Here is a 24,675-nt window from a genome sequence, read left to right as displayed (position 1 = left end):
CGCCTCCACGCTTTAAAAATCACGCGAAATAACGGAAACCAACCGAAACGAAGATAGTCAAAGACCTTGTCATTTTCGTGTAAACACGGGTCAGAATTTGCTGCTCCATTGTTAAGTTTTTTGCAATGTTTGATGCTAGAAAAAATACTTGGAACTGCTACCACAGCCGGCCTTGTGATAACCAGCGTGAAATTTTCTCGAGCACTTTTCGTCCAATCGGTTTCCGGTTTCGGGGTGGTTTCGAAAGCGGAAGTGTGCACACCCACGCACCTGGCCCTTGCCGCTCCCTTGGCATCCTCTTCCTTCCATTGAGAGAAAGGGATTGTGTGTACTTTCAATGAAACAAAACTGTTCAGATGTATTGTATCGTAATTGGAAAATTTCCAGCCGGAAACCTTTTTATTTTACGAAATGCGCCCAAAATTTTGTTTTTACGATGTTTTATCCGATTAATTTTGCTAATACTGGATGGGAAAATTGCGAAATTTGGTTCTAAATTGATGTTATTTTACGCGATTTTGTGCGTTTGAACTTTATTTTGCTAGATCATGATTGAGCTTTATTTGATTGTTTCACTCGGTTTGGCTTGTTTTTGAGCGAAGTTTATGAAAAAATAAGCCACAAAACTATTAACTTTGGTCGAAAAAGTGTTCTTTTTATATTTTTTTAGTAAGTAAACACGTCGTGTTGAAGTTATATTCTCATTTTTTGTGAAAAACGCACTGAAAAATTACTAAATTTAGACGGATATTTTTTTTTCTTTTTTTTTGAATATTTTGATAAAGTTTACAGCGAGTAAAGGAATTATCTCTCTGAATTTTATTAAAAAAAACTGAAATTTTACCAAGTTTTTAACACGTTTTTATCAAAACTCTTTCTTTTTAAAGAAAAACTTCACTGAAAGTTGGTAAATATTGATTATTTCAACCAGCTTTCAACCAGAGATTTATTTATTGTAATTATAAGAATTACTTTAATAGATTTTGGTCAAAAGTAATTAAGCTTTTAAGCAGGTTTTAGAGCTAAAGTCTCTGTTTTTTTTTTCGTGATTTAGTAAAAAAAAGCAAAAAATCACCAATTTAAATTCGAGTTGTGCCTTTTTTGGGCACGTTTTTCAGTCAGAAATGAAAATTTTTGCAAAATGGATATCATTTTAGCATTTTTTGAGGCTTGTTGATATAAAAACTATATTTTTTTCGAAAGATTTATCTAAAATTGGATCAAAAATACTGATTTATTAGATCGAAATTGATGCAATCTTTATTTTTTAGGTCTAGACTGATTTATTTTGCAAAAACTTGTCAAAATACAACCAAAAAAAGATGAAATTTGATGTTAGTTCTCTTCAATTTAGTTTGTTTTTAAGCAAAACTTTGTCAAAATAAGTCTAAAATTATATTCTGTTTTTGAGTTAAAATTTTAAGTTTAGAGATGATGGTGAAAAATCAGCAAATTAACTCGGAAACTACACAATTTTTGTCATTTTTGGGTGTTCATCACCTTTTTTTTGTCCAGAAATGGAAATATTCGCAAAATTTAATTTAAATCAAATTATACTAAAATATTTTTTTGAATGACTAAATTTTTTTCTCAAAAAAAATTGTCAAGACTGGCTAAAAAATCACCAAATTTGATCGAAATTCATATTAATATTATGTTATTTCGATCAATTGAGTTTGTTTTTGAACCTGAATTTCGTTTTGTACGATTTAGTCAAAAACATGCCTCAAAATTACAAAAATAAAATAAAACTGATGTTACTTTACTGGTTTCACTTGAAAAAACTCGTCGAAAATAATTTGAAAAAGGGGAAAAAGGAGTTATTTTTAACTTTTTCAAGCTTCTAAACACTTTTTTGAGTTTTTACAACTTTTAAAAAATGACCTAATAATTGGGTCTAACATAACATTATTCAGTTATTCAAGTTTATGATGCAGAAGTAATTTATTGTTTCGCAAAAATTGTCAAGGATAAGCCAAAAAAACGTCAAAGAGTTTAATAAAAATAAATATTTTTCGATAAAAATTATGAATGTTATTATACAAATAAATTTATAATATTTTGAGGTTCGTTTTAAGTTTCTGTTCTACAGTATTATTCTAAAGTATGTATTGATATTATACCGTTTGAGTCACTAACAAATATTTTAAATCAAAACAGGGTTCCTTCATTTTTTGCGTTTTTTGTTTTTCTTGTTATTTGTCACTGTTATTTCATCATTCAGTAAAGAAGTCTGTTTATAACGAAGGTATTAGCTGGAAAAAGTTGTATACATTTTAAATTGTTTTCTACAATTTTTGTAAATTTAAATAATCTGTTGTTTGGTAAAAAATATTAATAATTAAATAGTTTAATCTAGAGTTAAAAAGTAAAAACTAAATGGAGAATAAATAAGAAATTTCTTAATTTGTTTGTTATTGTTTCTTAACTTATCACTTATTAGTATTTTTGCTTAGGTAAAAATTCAGAATTCGAAATGTAACCTTAACAACTAAATAACACAATAATACATTACTCGCTTATCGTCAGCTTTTATCAGTTTTCTATCTTTAGCTAAAATGTTTGTTACATACTTTGTTTTTAAATATGTTTTTATAAAACGGAAAACTAATTATAGATTCGTAAATTTTCACGAAAACTTGAAACGTTTCTTTTTAACAAAAAAAAATTGTCAAATAATGCCATTTTTTTTAAAGTTAATTTGACTAAACAAAATAGGCTAAAAGAAAAACGATTTATTAAATTTGAAAACAATATTTTTAAACTTGGATTGAACGGAACAAATAATAATAATAGTAAGATAAAATTTTATCAGGTATTGTGACGAGACGAGGTACAGTCACGAACAAAAAGAATGATACCCTTTTAGGCCATAAATTTTAGGGATGTCATTCTTTTTGATTTCGACTGTACATGTATTTATGTACCTATTTTTTCGTATTATTTATTCATTGAGTTTATTGATGGATTATAATTAACACTGTGGAGGTGAACCTTGAACTAGTTTCGTTCCTTATTAATTGGAACATTATCAGGGACTATTTAATTTTTTTTTATTATTTAATTGAATTTAAAATTTTGTGAAAAATATCGATGTTCCCTTTCAGGCTGTCGAGCAAGACCGTCATCTCCTAAAACGTAAACTAGCCAATAAAGAATCGGAATTCGAAGGGCGCATTCTCGAATTACAAAACGACATAACCGAACTATCGAATAAATTAGCAACGAAAGAATCTGTACTTAAACAATGGGACAGAGACAAAAGCAATCTCGTGGCGGAACTGAACGCTCAAAACGCCCGTCTTACATCCCAACTGAAAGAAGCAGCAGCTGTTGAAAGCCAATTGCAACAACAAATCGAATGTTTAAAACAAGAGTGTGCCGTTGGCAAAACGAATCTCCACGAACATATGAGCAGTGTTGACACTCTAAGAGATGAGTTAGATTTGGTTACGGAAAAAAATAAAGAACTGGAGAGGAGACTGCACATGGCTGCGGCGGAACGAGATAGTTTAGCCAATGCCTTAGAAGAAGCTTCTGATAGAATTTTGCTGTTGGAGAGACATGCCAGGGAGCAAGACTTAAGGTACCAGCACTCGCTGAAAGACTATTCCTTGCCACAGGAGAAATTATCCGTTGAAGATAGACTGAATGGTAAGTTGCTTAAGTTAATTGTGGTGGTTTTGTGTATAATTGTACAAACGAAGCGAGTGACTCAAACGAATGCGCTATATTTTTTCGATAACTTTTCTTTGTTTTGTTTCTTCCAAGTCAGTATATGTACAGGAATTATAGTTGGCTATGACATTTTCGAAAAGCTTTTTTTTTTTTTTGATTTGATATGTCTATTTGTGTAATACATTAAACAAAACAAAACATTTTGCTTTTTCTTTATAGTAGGCCATGAAAAAATTTTGGATTTTTAATTAGAACTATGAAAATTGTATTACCCAACAAGTATTTATAATTTAATGATTTTTTAAACCCTAATTAATTCAAAAACAGCATAATGAAGTTTTATTAGATCGAATTTTTGCAATTAATAAAAATTATTTGTTTTTATATTTAAAATGGCAAGCTTATGTTGTCATTCTATTTTCTAATTTTAAACATGAAATGTCGGAAGAAGAAAAATCTTATTAATTGTATGATTGCGTATCAATAAAATTTTATTTTACAAAAAAATGTCAATCCAAACACCAAAATCAAATTCCATCTGCGGTAAAAAAATACACAACATTATCAACGTCACCTCCATTGTACTTCACTAAATCATAAAAAAGTCTCATCAAATGGTAGTGACACATCGTTTGCAATTTTCTGCACATTTTTATGTATTTAAAATCTGCGACCATCGTATATTTGTTCAATTGAAAATAACTTTAACATAGCTTATTTTTATAATTTCACATTTTTTACTTTAATAACCGTTCACAAAATTTCTAGATTATTCACACCTTTTATGTGAAATAATTTTTCCATGGCCAACTACTTTCAAATATTTTAAATATATTTTTTATCAAAAATATGTAAAAATATCAAACTATATTTATATTGTTTTGAGTTCAGAAAAAATCAGCTTTTCGAAAATGTCATAGCCAACTATGATTCTCATTTAAGAAAATACAACTTTATGTTATTACAGCTAAACGAATGATTAAAAAAAATCGCTGATAACATAATTAAATTCTCTGTAAAAAAGTGCCTTATAATGTCTTTGTTTCAAATGTGTATCTTTTATAATAAGGAAGATATGAATTTTTTAATATTTCACTAAAATGTCAACTTTTGTTGTCGAAAACAAAAGACGATAGCGAGATAGGTTTTGACCAAAATTATTTTCTCAAAAAACGGACCCGAGAATGTGTCACTTGTTTTTTTGATAACCATTTTGAAAAAATCAGACTAGCCATGAATTTTGACGGTTGACAATTTCGAGAATTATAGAAAACTCTTGAAACCTTCGGTTATTGAACACAAAAAAATTTATTCTCTTATTACAAAGGGTTCAAGGGCTGTGATATTTTAGATAAACTCTTGCAAATCAAAATTTTAACAAAAAAATTGACACATGTCAAAAACTATGACAGATAAGTACCAACAACTTGGATAAATTTTACTCACTTTGAGAAGATGAATTCGTATATGCAATAAAAATGTGTGGTTACTATTTAAAATTTAAACTTGGCGCCAATTTTTTGTAGTTTCAGAAGCTCAGCTATTTTGAAAATTATTTAGTTGAACTCAAAATGTTCGATTTGGATCGTATACAAAATTTTAAAGCTCTAGCTGTATTAGAAGTTGAAAAGTTTCTAATGTAGGCCCTAAAAGACTGACTTGATTTTTTTTAATGGCAAGAAGGGTCAAATTTAATACTTTTAAGAAGAACATTTTTTTCTGAGTTTAGTGCTGTGTTATTTAAATAAATATATATCGTACTAATAAAATTTTGATAGCTTTAGAAATGTTACCTTTATCTAAGTTCTTTGCCGCCTGAACTTTGATCAAAAATATGTTAAAGTTAGTAATAATTATTGTTAAACGAATACATTTTAATAAAAAAAAATATATACGAGTAGCTGTGTCCATATACTTATTAGCGACCCTGTATAGCGAAAGCGCTATACTTTTTTGTTGACTTTTTTTCTTTTGTCTTTAGAATTCATCATCTATTTCTTTCAAGTCAGGAAATAATTTACAGAAAACACCGTCGGCACTTAAAAAAAAATAAAAATTTCATCTCGAAAATAACACTTTATTACTTGAATCAGTCAAAATTGAAAAAAAATTTGGCGGCCAAGGGAAATGTTGATTATGAATTATTTTTTTATTTATCAATCATTATTTAGACTTTTTCAATTCGCTGGGACACCCTGTATGTCTTGATGACACCTTTTTTCGTATTTATCGATACTGCCCTAAGATTAATAAGGACAAGGTTATAGAAGTGAAACTTAAAAAAATGTTGCATATTTCAGACTTTCATAAAAAAAAATCTCGAATGATTTCCTGGTAGTTCTCGTTTTTTTATTTTGCCATCAACTAGATTATTAAAAAAAATTATATAGATTCAGTATTTTCATACAAGTTTTTTTAGGGGAGGATTTCGTTGTAGACTAGTGTAATCTCAACTTGAAACACGTATTAGTTTATTAATAAGTATTTGTATAATTTTATGACTTGGAATTGAATTATAAATACGTTCCTGCCCCCAGTTAATTTAATAGTTTGTTTCTCGCCCACAAGTCAATTGTTCCTAAAGATTGTAAATACCTCCTTACGTAAATTACCGTACTAACAAAAAATCTCTCGAAAAAACTCATCTACTAACTGAACTAACCGTTTTGTGTATGATTATGACAGCCGGTGAACAACGATCTCTCTTAGCAGAAATGGATATAAGCGAACCGACTTTATCGCAAGAATGTATGTCCGTCTACCGCCAGTTGAGATCTTTGGTCCAACAACTCAAATCGCACAACGACGATGACAGCGGATTACACTCCGACTGTTCCACCACATCGTTTGAAGAAAACGCCCAATTTTCAGCGGGACTTTTGAGCGAAGTTGCCCAAGAACTAGTCGGCTTAGTTTTAGATACTGATGTTGTGCGGTTGCTTGAGAGGCTTGAACAAGCGAGAAGGGAAATACAAGAAAGGGATGCGGAGCTGGCAAGGAGGAGCGAGAAAATTATGGAGCTGAGCACTAAAGTAAGGGTCCGAGTTTTTTTTTTAAGTTAAAATGAGGTAATTACTAAAAACAAACAAACAAAGGTTGTGAACCATATTTATCTCGATTTTTTCGATTTTCGCTAGCTCTAATAGTTAAAAATTGAAAAAAAGTAAAAATGGAAAATTTTTGCGTTTTTCTCGGAAACTAAAAGACCTAGAGCAACAAACAAAAAATCATCTGATAGCGACTAAAATTATCTATTTTTTCGTCTAAACCCGGAGCCGCTCCGGGCAACGGTTCCGGTTACAGAGGCAATTAAAATTTTTCACTAAAAAAATCATAACTCAAAAACTAAAAGTTGTAGAGCAAAACGGTTTGTTCCAGTGAATTCAGCGGCTCATTTTCTGTATTATACCGACATTTAACGAGAGTTAAAATGTTGAAGTTTTTTGATAAAAATTAAGATAGGTATTTCCTATAGTGAAAAATTTTATTCAACAAAAAAATTCATAACTCGAAAACTAAAAGTCGTAGAGCAATGCGGTTTGTTCCATTGAATTCAGCGGCTCATTTTCTGTATTACACGAACTTTCGACGAGATCCAACATTTTAAAATTTTTTGCTAAAAATTAAGATAGGTATTTTTTATAGTGGAAAATTTTATTCAACAAAAAAATTCATAACTCAAAAACTAAAAGTCGTAGACCAATGCGGTTTGTTCCATTGAATTTAGCGGTTCATTTTCTGTATTATACCAACTTTCAACGAGATCTAAAGTTTTAAAATTTTTTACTAAAAATTAAGATAGGTATTTTTTATAGTGGAAAATTTTATTCGACAAAAAAATTCATAACTCGCAAACTAAAAGTCGTAGAGCAATGCGGTTTGTTCCATTGAATTCAGCGGTTTATTTTCTGTATTATACCAGCTTTTCACGAGATTTAAAAGTTTTAATTTTTTTGCTCAAATTTCCTGAGTAAATACACTTACTTACCTTGAAAGTGATGAAAAAAAATTTTTTTAAATTCACTTCAGCAAATTTTTATAGACTTCTTTATGTTTTAACAACACACAAAAGTTGTTAAAAGTCCACAAAAAGTCCATATTTTCGATTTTTAGATGTTTGATTTTTTCAATTTTCGTCGCAGTTTTTGTCGATTTTGGGTACCCGGAACATTTCTCGAGCAATAGCTCCGGAACTATTAGAGATAACCCCATGAAGTGTACTATCGTTGGAAAGCTCCTTAAATTATCTATCTTTTTCAAAACAAAATGTTGTTGTCCGACTTATAGTTTTCGAGAAAATGCAAATAAAAGCAAAAATTAGATCATATACTCAAAAATTCATAACTAAAAAACTATTGGGAATTTGGCAATTTTCTTGATGCCAATCGATTCCCCGGATCATTTTGCATAGGTATGAATCAAAATAGTTCCACTTTTTAGAATAGTTTAGCCGTAAATGATAAAATTAAAAAAAATAAAAAAAAGTTAACACCCCCCCGTCAGAAATCGGTCAATTTTTAAAGTGTCTCAAAATCAAATGAAACCGATTCTATCTTATAGATTTTGATGTGCTCTTTCCAATCTAAAAAAGCGTTTTCTTCTAGCTCTTTTAGTTTGGCCGTAATCGGCGTTTGAAAATTGAAAATTTTTTTGCGAGATATCGCCTTGAGTCCTATGCTATTTTGTAGAGCTTTTTATTCCGGTTGTCCTCGATTTTTCCGTTTTTCGATAACTCTAATAGTTTGGCCGTAATTGGCGGTTGAAAATTGAAAAAAAGCGAAAATGGAAACCTTTTTTTGCGTTTTTCTCGGAAACTGTAAGACTTAGAGCAACGAGCAAAAAATCATCTGATAGCGCTTAATTTTCTCTATTTTTTCGATTAAACCCGGAGCCGCTCCGGGCAACGGTTCCGGCTACAGAGGCGATCAAAGTTTTTCACCAAAAAAATTCATAAAAAAAAACTAAAAGTCGTAGAGCACTGCGGCTGGTTCCATTGAATTCAGCGGCTCATTTTACATATTATATCAATTTTTCACAAGAATAAAAAATTTAAAATTTTTTTCCTAAATTTTGCGTAGCTATTTATGGTGAACAGTTTTATTCAACAAAAAAATTCATAACTCGAAAACTAAAAGTCGTAGAGCAATGCGGTTTGTTCCATTGAATTCAGCGGCTCATTTTCTGTATTATACCAACTTTTTACGAGATTTAAAATTTTCAATTTTTTTGCTAAAATTTCCTGAGTAATACACTTACCTTCAAAGTGATGAAAAAAAATTTTTTTTTAAACTCACTCCAGCAAATTTTTAAGGACTTCTATAGGTCTTAACAACCCACTAAAGTTGTTAAAAGTCCACAAAAAATTCATTTTATTGATTTTTTGATGTTTGAGTTTTTCAATTTTCGTCGAAAATTTTGTCGATTTTGGGTACCCGTGACATTTCTCGAGCAATAGCTTCGCAACTATTAGAGATAACCCCATGAAGTGTATTATCGTTGGAAAGCTCTTTCAATTATCTATTTTTTTCAAAAAAGATTATTGTTCTCCGACTAACAGTTTTCTAGCAAATTGCAAATAAAAGCAAAAATTGGTAAAATTTTAAAAAATTCATAACCAAAAAACTATTGGGAATTTGGCAATTTTCTCGATGCCAATCGATTCCCCGGATCATTTTGCATAGATATGAACTAAAATAGTTTCACTTTTTCGAATAGTTTAGCTATAATTTATTTTATTTTAATTTGAAAAATGGTGGATGCGCCGAGTTATTTTTTTAAAAATTCATAACTCGAAAACTAAAAGTCGTAGAGCAATGCGGTTTGTTCCGTTGAATTCAACGGCTCATTTTGCGTATAAAACCATCTTTTAACAAGATGTAAACTTTTAAATTTTTTTTCTAAAAATTAAAAAATGTTATAAAAAATATTTTTTTTTGAGATTTGTTACAAAAAATATGGTACCTAACTTGTTTATGAAGCAATTTCCCATATTCGCACTTCATGCAGCACTCGCTAAGGGGCCGTTCAAATATTTTTTTTTAGGTTTCAGTCTGTGAAGTGGAATTGCAAGCAGCGATGGAGGAACGAGATAGGGCGAGAAACGACGCTTCAAATTCTTCGCTGGCTCAAGAAGATGTCGTGATTAAAGCGAGAGAAGACCGGGATTTGGCCGTCCAACGAAAAACAAAGGCTGAAGTCGAGTTGGCTAAGACCAGAGTCGAGTTGATGCAAGCCAACAGCCAGTTACTGGAAGCCATCCAGCAAAAAGTGGAATTAAGTCAACAACTCGAGCAGTGGCAGGTCTGTTTTTAATTTTATCTCAAACTTTTTATTTGATTTTTTTTTGCGTAGATGGACATGCAGGAGCTACTGGACGAACAGTTGCGCACCAAACTCACTTCGCAGGAAGTCAGCATGAAGCAAATCGTGCACACGCCAGTGGCGCCCCCTCGAAGAAAACTCCTGAGTTTCTTCCTTCGATAGCATTCCAACAAGTGGGAGAATTTTGCCGAATTCACTTTGCACGGATCTGAGTTTTTTTGCAACGTGGTGCAGTTCTACATTTTCGTTTTATTTTGGATTGCGTTTGTGATTTTTCTTTGTAGTTTTAAAATGTTGCTTTTTTTCGTTGTGATCTGTCGAATCGCACTTTGATTTCTGCAAATTCTCCACCGAATAATTTTAAGCAAGATCCTGTGATTTAAAGAGTTTTTTAAGTATTGTAGTTATTTACATAGAGATTTTTAATTATTTTTAGATCTAACTTAGTTACCAAAACACGTTTTGGTCTTTAAAAGTCAATCTCAAGTGCATTTAATCCGTCCGATGCTAATTAATGCTGTTACCTTGATTTAATAAATTGTAAATAGACTATTTTATCAAAGAGTGTCTTTATTTATTCAACCCGATAATCCCCAAACAGTAATTTCGCAAAATGAAACATTACCTACCAATGTTTAATTTTTGCTATCTATCCGAAGGGGGTAAACATACTCCCAAATTAAACCTGTTTTATCGACATCTTTACAGCAACCTGTAAGTCAAATCAGTGCAGGAATCTGTAATTTGGATAAATACAGAAATTTGTAAGTTTGAACTAAAAATTACATTTTTTTAAATTAAAACCTCTTCGCATTCATTTGATCCTAATACCAAATCCTGATATTTCGAATATTTAAAAATTTTAATTTTTAAACTCTTCAAGACCTCCTCGCGTTCATGTGATTCTAATACCAACTCCTGATTTTCAAATACTTTTATTTTTTAAAATTTAAAACTCTCCAAGACCTCCTCGCATTCATGTGATCTTAATACCAAATCCTGATATTTCAAATATTTAAAAATTTTAAATTTTAAACTCTTCAAGACCTCCTCGCACTCATATGATCCTAATACGAACTCCTGATTTTCAAATACTTTTATTTATTAAAATTTAAAACTCTCCAAGACCTCCTCGCATTCATGTAATCCTAATACCAAATCCTGATATTTCAAATATTTAAAAATTTTAAATTTTAAACTCTTTAAGACCTCCTCGCACTCATATGATCCTAATATTAACTCCTGATTTTCAAATACTTTTATTTTTTAAAATTTAAAACTCTCCAAGACTTCCTTGCGTTCATGTGATCCTAATACCAAATCCTGATATTTCAAATTTTTTAAAATTTTAAATTTTAAACTCTTCAAGACCTCCTCGCGTTCATGTGATCCTAATACCTACTCCTGATTTTCAAATAATTTTATTTTTTAAAATTTAAAACTCTCCAAGACCTCCTCGCGTTCATGTGATCCTAATACCAAATCCTGATATTTCAAATTTTTTAAAATTTTAAATTTTAAACTCTTCAAGACCTCCTCGCGTTCATGTGATCCTAATACCTACTCCTGATTTTCAAATAATTTTATTTTTTAAAATTTAAAACTCTCCAAGACCTCCTCGCGTTCATGTGATCCTAATACCAACTCCTGATATTTCAAATATATAAAAATTTTGAATTTTAAACTCTTTAAGACCTCCTCACACTCATATGATCCTAATACCAAATCCTGTCTTTTCAAGACATCAAGTCTTTTCAACTGTTCGAGTCCTCTTCGTGTTCATATGATTCTGATACTAATTCCTGATTCCTTAGAATCGGTAAAATTTAATTTTTAAAAGTATCTCAAACTTCCTCATATTCATGTGAGCCTAATACCTTAACAGAAATCTATTTTAAAATCCAATTATAGAAAACTGTAATTTATAGAAAAGTACAAAAAACTATAACGTTCAAATACACTAACAGAAATCTGTTTTAAAATTCAATTACAGAAATCTGTACTCATAGAAAAATATAGAAAACTGTAACACCCTAGTACGTTAACAGAAATCTATTTTATAATCCAATTACAGAAAACTGTAATTATAGAAAAGTACAGGAAACTGTAACGTTAACAGAAATCTGTTTTAAAATTCAATTACAGAAATCTGTATTCAAGAAAACTACAGAAAACTGTAATACCTTAATACATTAACAGAAATCTGTTTTGAAATCCAATTGCAGGAAACTGATCTTTCGAATATTGAAAATTTTAATTTCAACAACCTGATTCGTCAAACATTACGATATTTTTAATTTAAACAGTTACGTATTGCTATTTTGAAACCCAGGAGGAAAAAATCAAACCAACCCCAAATAATTCAACGTTTATTTCGCCCAATATATTTCCAAATTCGTCACAAACTCGAAATTCCTAATCTAGTCACTTGATACACAATTCTAAGCTAGTCGAACAGTAGCAACATTAATAATAAATTAGGCCAACGATCACTTTCCAACATAATACAACAAAAACCCCTCGTAAACAAACTCGGGTTAATTCCCCCCTTTCGGCTTCCGTCTAGTCTCTTGCACCGCCGCCACCAAACTCTTAACCGCCTCCTCGTGCCCCTCGAAACTGTCCGCCTTCCGCAAGGGCATGGGGTTGGGCGCCGAGAGCTTGTGGCACATGTGGTGGCGCCGCTTCGGCGGAAACGTCTCCCAACTGCGCTGCTTCTGGGCCATCGTCATGTTATTGCTCCGCTTGTTGATCACCACCACCAGGGTCTTGTCCGGCCCTTCGAAGCTCGACCTCCGGCTGGACGTGCTCATGGAGTCGGCGGAGTCGTGCAGGGAGTAGAAAACGTTGTCCTCGCCATCACTGTACGGATAAACCTTGGGGGTTTTCCGCTGCTTGGGCGGCGGCTTCGGCTTGCCCTTGCACTTGGGGCTGCTGGGGCTGGAGCGCGTCTCCTTGTGCACCAGCGCCTTGACGCTCTGGCTGGTGGCCTCGGAGATGCGCTGGTAGTCCGACTCCGCGCGCTTCTTGACGTCGCCGTCCGACTTGCTGCAGGTGTTGATTTTGTCGCAGCTTTTGCCGATTTTCTTGTACATGATGCGCTGCTTGGTGCCGAGCTTGCTGATGGAGTCCAGGTCGGTTTTGCTGAGCTTGCGCTCGGTCTCGGGGTCGGACTTGGACTGGGGGGTGGAGGACGACTGGCGGCGGCACACCATTTCGTGGATTTTCTCCTTCAGGTGCGCCTCCAGACGCTCGATGTTCATCTGGTGGGTGGAGGGGATGAAGGGCTTCTTCGGCTTGAGTGGGGTGCTTAAGGGCTTGTCCGTCTGGCCGGCGGATTTGCTCCGTTCGCGTTCCTGGATATTTGGACGGACTTTTTCGAAGAGTTGGCCTAAAACGCGCGACCGCGAGCGCGGGATTTTGCCCAAACTAGCGTCGGATTGTTGTAAAACATCTGAAAATGTCTACATCGAGCTTTTTGCGATTTGGACAATTGGCGAACTAGAGAAACATCATTTCTTCGGAAGCCACTAAATTATATCTCAAATCACAAATTTAAGAGTGAAGAAGATTTTTTTTATTTTGGCTTAACTACAAGGCATGGAAAAGTTCCTGAAACTTGGCCAGTGTTTAAATAAAGTGTCAAATTCATTATAAGCTAAGCTATCACGGGGCCACAACTTTTTTCTATAAAATACACAATTAACAATGATTTGTAATCGAGATCTAAAAAAACATGTTAAAATAACACCATTCATCCGACTGCTGCAGTAGGAGCACACTTGTATAACCGTTAAGTAACCTTCCAATATAACTTTTAGTTCTTGGGTTATGAATTTTTAATCTTAATTTTTAACAAAAAATTTTAAAATGTTGGATCTGGTTGAAAGTTGGTCTAATACAGAAAATGAGCCGCTGAATTCAATGGAACAAACCGCATTGCTCTACGACTTTTAGTTTTCAAGTTATGAATTTTTTTTGTTGAATAAAATTTTCCACTATAGAAATTGCCTATCTTAATTTTTAACAAAAAATTTTAAACTGGTGGATCTGGTTGAAAGTCGGTCTAATACAGAAAATGAGCCGCTGAATTCAATGAAACAAACCGCATTGCTCTACGACTTTTAGTTTTCAAGTTATGAATTTTTTTTGTTGAATAAAATTTTCCACTATAGAAATTGCCTATCTTAATTTTTAACAAAAAATTTTAAAATGTTGGATCTGGTTGAAAGTTGGTCTAATACAGAAAATGAGTCGCTGAATTCAATGGAACAAACCGCATTGCTCTACGACTTTTAGTTTTCGAGTTATGAATTTTTTTGTTGGATAAAATTTTCCACTATGACAAATGGCTACCCTAAATTTAGGCAAAAAATTTTAAATTTTTAATTCTTGTGAAAAATTGATATAATATGTAAAATGAGCCGTAGAATTCAATCGAACAAACCGCAATGCTCTACGACTTTTAGTTTTCGAGTTATGAATTTTTTTTGTTGAATAAAATTTTCCACTATAGAAATTGCCTATCTTAATTTTTAACAAAAAATTTTAAAATGTTGGATCTGGTTGAAAGTCGGTCTAATACAGAAAATGAGCCGCTGAATTCAATGAAACAAACCGCATTGCTCTACGACTTTTAGTTTTCGAGTTATGATTTTTTTTTGTTGAATAAAATTTTCCACTCTAAAAATTGCCTATCTTAATTTTTAACAAAAAATTTTAAAATGTTGGATCTGGTTGAAAGTTGGTCTAATACAGAAAATGAGCCGCTGAATTCAATGAAACAAACCGCATTACTCTACGACTTTTAGTTTTCGAGTTATGAATTTTTTTTGTTAAATAAAATTTTCCACTATAGAAATTGCCTATCTTAATTTTTAACAAAAAATTTTAAAATGTTGGATCTGGTTGAAAGTCGGTCTAATACAGAAAATGAGCCGCTGAATTCAATGAAACAAACCGCATTGCTCTACGACTTTTAGTTTTCGAGTTATGAATTTTTTTGTTGAATAAAATTTTCCACTATAGAAAATGTTTATTTTAATTTTTAGCAAAAAATTTTAAAATGTTGGATCTCGTTAAAAGTTGGTATAATATAGAAAATGAGCCGCTGAATTCAATGGAACAAACCGCATTGCTCTAAGACTTTTAGTTTTTGAGTTATGAATTTTTTTGTTGAATAAAATTATTCACTCTAGATATTGCCTATCTTAATTTTTAGCAAAAAACTTTAAAAGTTGACATTTTGTTAAAAGATGGTTTTATACGCAAAATGAGCCGCTGAATTCAATGGAACAAACCGCATTGCTCTACGACTTTTAGTTTTCGAGTTATGATTTTTTTTTTGTTAAATAAAATTTTACACTATAAAAATTGCCTATCTTAATTTTTAACAAAAAATTTTAAAATGTTGGATCTGGTGAAAGTTGGTCTAATACAGAAAATGAGCCGCTGAATTCAATGAAACAAATCGCATTGCTCTACGACTTTTAGTTTTCGAGTTATGAATTTTTTTGTTGAATAAAATTTTCCACTATAGAAAATGTTTATTTTAATTTTTAGCAAAAAATTTTAAAATGTTGGATCTCGTTAAAAGTTGGTATAATATAGAAAATGAGCCGCTGAATTCAATGGAACAAACCGCATTGCTCTAAGACTTTTAGTTTTTGAGTTATGAATTTTTTTGTTGAATAAAATTATTCACTCTAGATATTGCCTATCTTAATTTTTAGCAAAAAACTTTAAAAGTTGACATTTTGTTAAAAGATGGTTTTATACGCAAAATGAGCCGCTGAATTCAATGGAGCAAACCGCATTGCTCTACGACTTTTAGTTTTTGAGTTATGAATTTTTTTGTTGAATAAAATTTTCCACTATAGAAAATGTTTATTTTAATTTTTAGCAAAAAATTTTAAAATGTTGGATCTCGTTAAAAGTTGGTATAATACAGAAAATGAGCCGCTGAATTCAATGGAACAAACCGCATTGCTCTAAGACTTAGTTTTTGAGTTAAGAATTTTTAATGAATAGCGGCGCATCCACTATTTTTTTAAAATTAATAAACAATTAAATAAAATCGTACAGTATTTACAAAATAAATAAAAAATAATGTATGAAAAAAGTCAAAAAAGTGTTTCAAGTGTTTATGCAACGAGCGCCAGCGAGTTGCATACCTAGACACCCGAGAACTTTAAACGTTTTCGCATAAGTGTTATTCAATTTTTTTTGTTGAGACATTTTAATGTAAAACATGTTTTAAAATAGTGAAAACATTAATTTAAAACACGTTGCTATGAGGAGCGTGTTTTAAAGTAGTGTTTATATAATCTAGGAGATATTAAAAAAAAAATGTTACCAACAAAAAAATTCTTAAATTAATAAACAATTAAATAAAATCGTACAGTATCTACAAAATAAATAAAAAATAATGTATGAAAAAAGTCAAAAAAGTGTTTCAAGTGTTTCTGCAACGAGCGCTAGCGAGTTGCATACCTAGACACCCGAGAACTTTAAGCGTTTTCGCATAAGTGTTATTCAATTTTTTTTGTTGGGACATTTTAATGTAAAACATGTTTTAAAATAGTGAAAACATTAATTTAAAACACGTTGCTATGAGGAGCGTGTTTTAAAGTAGTGTTTATATAATCTAGGAGATATTAAAAAAAAAATGTTACCAACAAAAAAATTCTTAAATTAATAAACAATTAAATAAAATCGTACAGTATCTACAAAATAAATAAAAAATAATGTATGAAAAAAGTCAAAAAAGTGTTTCAAGTGTTTATGCAACGAGCGCCAGCGAGTTGCATACCTAGACACCCGAGAACTTTAAACGTTTTCGCATAAGTGTTATTCAATTTTTTTTGTTGAGACATTTTAATGTAAAACATGTTTTAAAATAGTGAAAACATTAATTTAAAACACGTTGCTATGAGGAGCGTGTTTTAAAGTAGTGTTTATATAATCTAGGAGATATTAAAAAAAAAATGTTACCAACAAAAAAATTCTTAAATTAATAAACAATTAAATAAAATCGTACAGTATCTACAAAATAAATAAAAAATAATGTATGAAAAAAGTCAAAAAAGTGTTTCAAGTGTTTCTGCAACGAGCGCTAGCGAGTTGCATACCTAGACACCCGAGAACTTTAAGCGTTTTCGCATAAGTGTTATTCAATTTTTTTTGTTGGGACATTTTAATGTAAAACATGTTTTAAAATAGTGAAAACATTAATTTAAAACACGTTGCTATGAGGAGCGTGTTTTAAAGTAGTGTTTATATAATCTAGGAGATATTAAAAAAAAAATGTTACCAACAAAAAAATTCTTAAATTAATAAACAATTAAATAAAATCGTACAGTATCTACAAAATAAATAAAAAATAATGTATGAAAAAAGTCAAAAAAGTGTTTCAAGTGTTTCTGCAACGAGCGCTAGCGAGTTGCATACCTAGACACCCGAGAACTTTAAGCGTTTTCGCATAAGTGTTATTCAATTTTTTTTGTTGGGACATTTTAATGTAAAACATGTTTTAAAATAGTGAAAACATTAATTTAAAACACGTTGCTATGAGGAGCGTGTTTTAAAGTAGTGTTTATATAATCTAGGAGATATTAAAAAGAAATGTTACCAACAAAAAAATTTTCCACTATAGAAAATGTTTATTTTAATTTTTAGCAAAAAATTTTAAAATGTTGGATCTCGTTAAAAGTTGGTATAATACAGAAAATGAGCCGCTGAATTCAATGGAACAAACCGCATTGCTCTAAGACTTTTAGTTTTTGAGTTATGGATTTTTTTGTTGAATAAAATTATTCACTCTAGATATTGCCTATCTTAATTTTTAGCAAAAAACTTTAAAAGTTGACATTTTGTTAAAAGATGGTTTTATACGCAAAATGAGCCGCTGAATTCAATGGAACAAACCGCATTGCTCTACGACTTTTAGTTTTCGAGTTATGAATTTTTTTGTTGAATAAAATTTTCCACTATAGAAAATGTTTATTTTAATTTTTATCAAAAAATTTTAAAATGTTGGATCTCGTTAAAAGTTGGTATAATACAGAAAATGAGCCGCTGAATTCAATGGAACAAACCGCATTGCTCTAAGACTTAGTTTTTGAGTTAAGAATTTTTAATGAATAGCGGCGCATCCACTATTTTTTTAAAATATCTTTTTAAACCTGTTCTCAAATAAACTATTGTTGTAAAAAATTGGTATAACACGCAAAATAAGCTGATAAATTCACTGGAACAAACCGTTTGACCCTGCGACTTTTAGTTTTTGAGTTATGAATTTCTTAATAAATAACCCGACACAAACACCATTATTTTAAAAATATTTTTTAAACCTGTACTCAAATAAACTATTGTAAAAAAATTGGTATAATACGTAAAATGAGCTGTAGAATTTACTGGAACCAACCGTTTTACTCTAAGACTTTTAGTTTTTGAGTTATAAATTTTAATAAATAACCGGCGCATCCACCATTTTTTAAATAAAAATAATTTTTTTAAATCCTGATCTCAAATAAACCATTGTTGTAAAAAAATTTGGGCAACACGCAAAATGAGCCGCAGAATTCACTGGAACAAACCGTTTTACCCTGAGACTTTTAATTTTTGAGATATAAATTTTAATAAATAACCCGGCGCCTCAACCATTTTTTAAATAAATATAATTTTATAATCCTATTCTCAAATAAACTATTGTTGTAAAAAATTGGTATAATACGCAAAATGAGCCGTAGAATCCACTGAAACAAACAATTTTTTGGTTTTCGAGTTATGAATATTTTGTAAAAGAATTAAGTACTCTAGACTGAGAAAACAAGTTTTCGACTGAAAAACACTCAAAATAGTAAAAATAAAACCCAATTTAATCCAATTCCAACCAAATAATACTTTCAAATCAACCCAATACTCACTAAAATGGTCAAGAAGCGTTTGCATCTGTTGACTATGTTCAGCCGCACTCTCACTCTGCTGTGCTGGCGTAAGACTCCTAATATAGGGCTCAAGTTGCCCCACCAGTTGACTTATATGTTTCAACTCGTTCCTCAACGTCATAACATCGGCCCTCTGACAACTGAACACCTCCTGCTCCACCCTCAACCTCCACAGCTGCTCCTCCCAACTAGCGTCGAAATTCTCCGCCATCCTGTCCAGCTCCTGCTGCTGCCGCTCCAGATTCTGCTCCAGATGCAGACACTCCCTCATGAGCATATCGTACCGCGCGGCCAGCGGCGGCGCCTGCGCCTTCCTCAGCGCCGTTATGTCCCGATGCAAATCGCTCACCTTCTCCTTAACCACGTTGAACTGCTGGTTCAGGTCGCGGATTTGCGACTCGAACGAGCGACAATGCGCCGAAAACGAGCTGTCGCCCTCCAGCACCTTGTTCTTGAGCGCCGTTTGCTGCTTTTTGGTGGCAGGGGGCGCGCTGTCGTACATGCGCGAGGCTGAAACGTGGGGTTATTTTTGGCGGATGCGCCGGGGGCTCACCTGCGGCCACTTCGGACTGGTGCTGGGTGACGGCCGCGGGGCCGATCCAGGGCTCCAGGCATTGGGCGAACTCGCTGCGGTAGTTGGTCTTGATGGTGGAGCTTTGCAGCGAACGCACCGGCTGGCTTAGCTGGCCGACGGCCGAGAGGCGCTCGAGGAGCGAAGGGCACAGCTCGAGGAACTGGTACTTGTTGGCGGCGGCAGTGAAAGTTGTGCACAGAACGAGGTGGAGTTGTAAAACGGGCATCACGGTGCCTGGAATTAAGGTGGAAGTTATTGTGAAGGGGGTTTGAGGGGGGTAAGGGACCTAAGACTAGAAGTTGGCTGCGGTAGATTCGGTCTTTGCTTTCGTATTGTCGTTGCACTTCCATTATCATGGCGGCGTGCGTTTTGGCCATTGCTTCTTGCATTCCTTGGCAGAATGTGTTAATTGTGTGCTTTTCGCTGTCCATGTTACGGCGTAATTCGTCCATCATGCTTTTGAGGGCGATTATGCCGTCGCGGACTGAGGTCTAATAAATTTATTTACAAAACTATACTGCAAAAACTATTAATTAACAAAAAAAAAAGTTCGAGGGCTGTCGTTATGCAACGAGCGCCAGCGAGTTGCATAACTAGACACCCGACAACTTTAAGCGTTTTCGCATAAGTGTTATTCTTTTTGTTGGGACGTTTTAATTTAAAACAAGTTTTAAAATAGTGAAAACATTATTTAAAACACGTTGCTATGGGAAGCGTGTTTTAAAAAGTGTTTATATAATCTAGGAGATATTAAAAAGAAATGTTAGCAACAAAAAAATTCTTAAATTAATAAACAATTAAATAAAATCGTACAGTATTTACAAAATAAATAAAAAATAATGTATGAAAAAAGTCAAAAAAGTGTTTCAAGTGTTTATGCAACGAGCGCCAGCGAGTTGCATACCTAGACACCCGAGAACTGTAAACGTTTTCGCATAAGTGTTATTCAATTTTTTTTGTTGGGACATTTTAATGTAAAACATAATGCAAATTTTTGCTAAAATTGATCGAAATAATTGAGTTTGTAGATATGTTTTTAGCATTATTTAATAAACTTTAAACGCTTAAATACGGCGCAGTTTATTTCAGCCAAAAAGTCTAAAATTTGCTCTCTATTGTTTTTCTGCTGGTTTTTTCCTGTCCTATAGGTCATAAGTTCGTTCAAAATAATCTTGCCATGTTCTTCTAACCGTGCATTTTTCGATTTAACTTACCTCCAATTAAAAACTGGATTTATTTTAAGGTTATCCCGGCGCATCCACCATTTTTATCACACAATAATTTTTGCGTATTCAAATAAAAAAACATAGTAATAAAAAATAATGGAAAAATAATTAATAAAGAAGTACATTATTTTCGACGTAATTTGGTAGTTCTGCAAATTTTTGCTAAAACTGATCCAAATAATCGAATTTGTAGAGTTTTTTTTTTTGTTTTTAGCATTAATTAATAAACTTTGAACGCTTAAATACGGCGCAGTTTATTTTAGCCAAAAAGTCTAAAATTTAGCCATTTTTTGCGTAATTTGTAGTCAAAAATCTGCACTGTATTAATTTTCTGCTGATTTTTTTCCTATCCTAGGTCATAAATTCGTTCAAATTAATTTTACTTTGTTCTTTTAACTGTGCATTTTTCGATTTAACTCATTTCCAATTAAAAACTGGTTTTATTTTAAAGTTATCTCGGCGCATCCACCATTTTTATCACACAATAAACTAAACAAATCTTAACACATATGTACATAATTTTTGCGTATTCAAATAAAAAAACCTAGTAATAAAAAATAATGCAAAAATAACTAACAAAGAAGTACATTATTTTCGACGTAATTTGGTAGTTCTGCAAATTTTTGCTAAAACTGATCTAAATAATCGAATTTGTAGACATGTTTTTAGCATTATTTAATAAACTTTAAACGCTTAAATACGGTGCAGTTTATTTTAGCCAAAAAGTCTAAAATTTAGCCATTTTTAGCGTAATTTATACTCAAAAATCTGCACTGTATTAATTTTCTGCTGATTTTTTTCCTATCCTACGTCATAAATTCGTTCAAATTAATTTTCCCTTGTTCTTTTAACTGTGCATTTCTCAATTTAACTCATCTCCAATTAAAAACTGTTTTATTTTAAAGTTATCCCGGCGCATCCACCACTTTTATCACACAATAAACTAAACAAATCTTAACACATATGTACACAATTTTTGCGTATTCAAATAAAAAAACATAGTAATAAAAAATAATGCAAAAATAATTAATAAAGAAGTTCATTATTTTCGACGTAATTTGGTAGTTCTGCAAATTTTTGCTAAAATTGATCGAAATAATTGAGTTTGTAGATATGTTTTTAGCATTATTTAATAAACTTTAAACGCTTAAATACGGTGCAGTTTATTTTAGCCAAAAAGTCTAAAATTTAGCCATTTTTAGCGTAGTTTATACCCAAAAATCTGCACTGTATTATTTTTCTGTTGATTTTTTTCCTATCCTAGGTCATAAATTCGTTCAAATTAATTTTACTTTGTTCTTTTAACTGTGCATTTTTCGATTTAACTCATTTCCATTTAAAAACTGGTTTTATTTTAAGGTTAGCCCGGCGCATCCACCATTTTTACCACACAATAAACTGAAGAAATCTTTCAAATATTAACACTTATCTACTGAATGTTTGCGTATTCAAATAAAAAAACACGTAATGATAAAAAATAATGCAGGAAGTCACCAAAAAATCGCATTCGGGGATTTACCTGCAAATCCATGATGGCATTTTGCCCGCGCTCCAATCGCTTCGCAGCTTGACTATGGGCAGTGTCAATATCAACACACTGTGCTCTTATTTCATTCGGTAAATCCCGGAAACAATTAACACACAGCATATTGTTCTGAAGCGGCGAATACATAATGTACTGTTCTCCATGTTGCGGACACTAAACTCACCAACTTACTAAAACCAAAATCACCAAAACACCCAACTCACCCGTTTCGGCTCTTTGGTGCACTTCGTCATATGCACGATATCATGACTTGAGAACATTTTCGCACGGTGTGTATTGTCACGGCAGTGGGAACACAGCGCTTGCCCTAAAACCCTCACCCTTAACACTTTTCCACAAGCATCAAGCAATCATTCAATTAATTTTTTTTTTGATAAAAAATTTAATTGAACACTTGCTTGGATGGAAAAATACCGCACGTATTGCAGTAGTACATGTTGGCCCTGTCCCTTTTATCGCAATTTGAACACGGGGGGTTCTCACTATTCGCAATATCAATGAGCTGCCGCATGAGGCTGTCGGGGGGCGGCAGCATGGAGCCGTCCTTGAGCAGCGTCGGTTGCCTGCAATTGGGGGCTGTAGGGGGGCTCGGGGGCGCGCCACTCACCTGCAAAAGGGGCACACGAGGCGCCGGTCCTGCTCGCGCCCCCGCAAACAGCGCGCACAGAACGTGTGGTAACAGCTCAGAATGCACGGCTCTGTGAAATAGTCGTGGCAAATGGGGCACAAGAGGGGGTTTTTGGGGAAGTCTATAGTCTCCATCCCTGGTGGTTCCATTTCGAAATTACAGTGACTAGAAGGGGTTTTGCTGGTTCAGAGTACAAACACTCACCTGACGAAGTAAATAATCCCGAAAAGTGCAATTTCAACCCCTTGGAGCTACAAGAGGGTTGCCATTAATGTTTTTTATTTCCATCCCCACCCAAGCGGGGCGCAGGCGCCGCATTTGACCTACTTTCGGTTTAGGAAACCACCCCCAACCCCCAAAGAATTTGGGGATTTTAGTGGCGTTACGATTATCATCCTAGGGGTTAATTGAGAAATAAATTATTATTATTAAAAAACGATATAGTTTAATTAATATTTTATTATCGCATAAACCTCTAACAAGATGGAAGGTTGTCTGATAAGGCTTAGCCAATAGGAGCACATAGCGCGAATTACGTCATTCGGAATGCTCGTTTAAAGCGTCGTATTTTCTCTAACAGTACATAGTTGTTATAAATAATTTATAATTCATGAATAAAAAAATATTCGGGAAAATCCGACGTTGGCATTACTATAGTTTTGAAACAGCTAATACATGCAGTAATTAAATTTTTCTAATTAAAAATTAATTATTAAACAAATATAAGCATTGAATTAATCTTTTATTGGTCGATAAAAAATATTTACAAATATGAACATTTATTCCATTTGTAAAATTTTTGCATTTATTTGACCCGTTTTTTGTCAACACAACTTTCCGAAACTTTACAAGCTTGATAAACAATTATTTATTTTATAAATATTTTTTATTCAAAATATAATTATCAGTTATGATGCAAATACAATATTACAGACTAAACCAAAAGTAAGGTAAACAAAAACAAAAAAAATCAAAAAATCCTCGAACAGGCCATTTTTTTTAAATTACACATTATGGTGACATTTATGATGTCATTTGTTTATTGTTTTATTTTTATCTTTTTGGTAACAAACAAAAAATAAAATAAAAAATATTGATAAACAATTAAACAAAATAAAGTTATAAAATTTTATAAGCGACAGTTGATTTTTTAATATTTATTTCTGTGTTATTAGCTTGAAAACACAATAAAATATACAAATAAATAAAGAAATAAACGAACAAATAAGCAAAAAACCATCACCCCTTATAAAATAACGCATAAACGAAAAGATAAAGCTTTTTGTGTAATACTTTGAATAACTTTTATAAATGTTTTATTTTATTTTGTTTTTTTATTTTTATTTCGCTTTATTTAAATTATTTAAATTAAAAATGATGTCATAATGGTGTCAAAATGTAGCATTTAAAACATAAAATCGACTTGTTAAAAAAAATTATAATAATAATAATAACTCATAACAAGGTTATTAATTTTGCGCGATACTTTTGGTTCAGCCTGTATTTAGAGTATGTAATAATTGGAATTTCTAATTAGAGTACTTAAATAGTCTTTAATAGTTTTTAATTTGTATGAAAACGTCAATTTATAATAATTAACCAAGTTGAGGAAATAAATAATCAAATTTCAAACGACAATTATTTATTTAGAATTCAGAAGACAGTTTTTCTCTCAGTTTGCACTAAATTATCAACAAAGAAAAAAAAAGAAAAAAGAATCAAAGAAAAAAAACACCTACTCCTAAGCAGAATTA

General features: G+C 32.1%; 2 protein-coding genes across 8 annotated transcripts in view; one reads left to right on the top strand and one right to left on the bottom strand.

The window, feature by feature from the left end:
* The window catches only part of LOC657193 (uncharacterized protein), a 69,849-nt gene extending 59,288 nt beyond the window's left edge, over nt 1-10,561 (top strand). For 3 of the 5 annotated variants that reach the window (XM_008196652.3, XM_008196651.3, XM_064358443.1), the window contains 4 exons: nt 3,108-3,654; nt 6,364-6,710; nt 9,721-9,978; nt 10,030-10,561. In XM_008196652.3, coding sequence (XP_008194874.1) covers nt 3,108-3,654; nt 6,364-6,710; nt 9,721-9,978; nt 10,030-10,161 — 1,284 coding nt within the window. In that variant the 3' untranslated portion in view covers nt 10,162-10,561. The remainder of the gene's footprint in view (nt 1-3,107; nt 3,655-6,363; nt 6,711-9,720; nt 9,979-10,029) is intronic. The other 2 variants (XM_008196653.3, XM_963664.5) reach the window with 2 other exon arrangements.
* A 1,794-nt stretch (nt 10,562-12,355) lies between these two features.
* Nucleotides 12,356-23,279, bottom strand: LOC657271 (RING finger protein 207). 3 transcript variants are annotated; one of them, XM_008196658.3, is made up of 9 exons: nt 23,126-23,279; nt 22,901-23,086; nt 22,708-22,856; nt 22,497-22,600; nt 22,267-22,446; nt 19,808-20,012; nt 19,501-19,755; nt 18,927-19,457; nt 12,356-13,453 (listed from the first exon to the last, which is right to left on the bottom strand). In XM_008196658.3, exons 2-9 carry the CDS (start codon nt 23,068-23,070, stop codon nt 12,537-12,539), a joined length of 2,511 nt encoding a protein of 836 aa, XP_008194880.1. In that variant the 5' UTR covers nt 23,071-23,086; nt 23,126-23,279; the 3' UTR covers nt 12,356-12,536. The 3 variants fall into 3 exon arrangements, with proteins under 3 accessions (XP_008194880.1, XP_968832.2, XP_064214512.1); XM_963739.4 differs by having other exon boundaries at nt 22,901-23,057; nt 23,126-23,262; XM_064358442.1 differs by lacking the exons at nt 22,708-22,856; nt 22,901-23,086 and having other exon boundaries at nt 23,126-23,261.
* Nucleotides 23,280-24,675: the final 1,396 nt, after the last annotated feature.

This window comes from Tribolium castaneum, chromosome 8, assembly GCF_031307605.1.
Source record: "Tribolium castaneum strain GA2 chromosome 8, icTriCast1.1, whole genome shotgun sequence".
NCBI classification, from domain to species: domain Eukaryota; kingdom Metazoa; phylum Arthropoda; class Insecta; order Coleoptera; family Tenebrionidae; genus Tribolium; species Tribolium castaneum.
The sequence above is the reverse complement of the archived record's forward strand: the minus strand, read 5'-3'. Positions and strand labels throughout refer to the sequence as shown.

Bases quoted from the DNA above. Each gene is read 5' to 3' on its own strand.
- LOC657271 (XM_008196658.3), bottom strand. From the start codon at position 23,070: ATGGAACCACCAGGGATGGAGACTATAGACTTCCCCAAAAACCCCCTC. The intron at 20,013-22,266 runs GTAAATCCCCGA...TAAATTTATTAG, and splicing joins ATGCCATCATGGATTTGCAG to ACCTCAGTCCGCGACGGCAT. The intron at 19,458-19,500 runs GTGAGCCCCCGG...CCCACGTTTCAG, and splicing joins CCAGTCCGAAGTGGCCGCAG to CCTCGCGCATGTACGACAGC.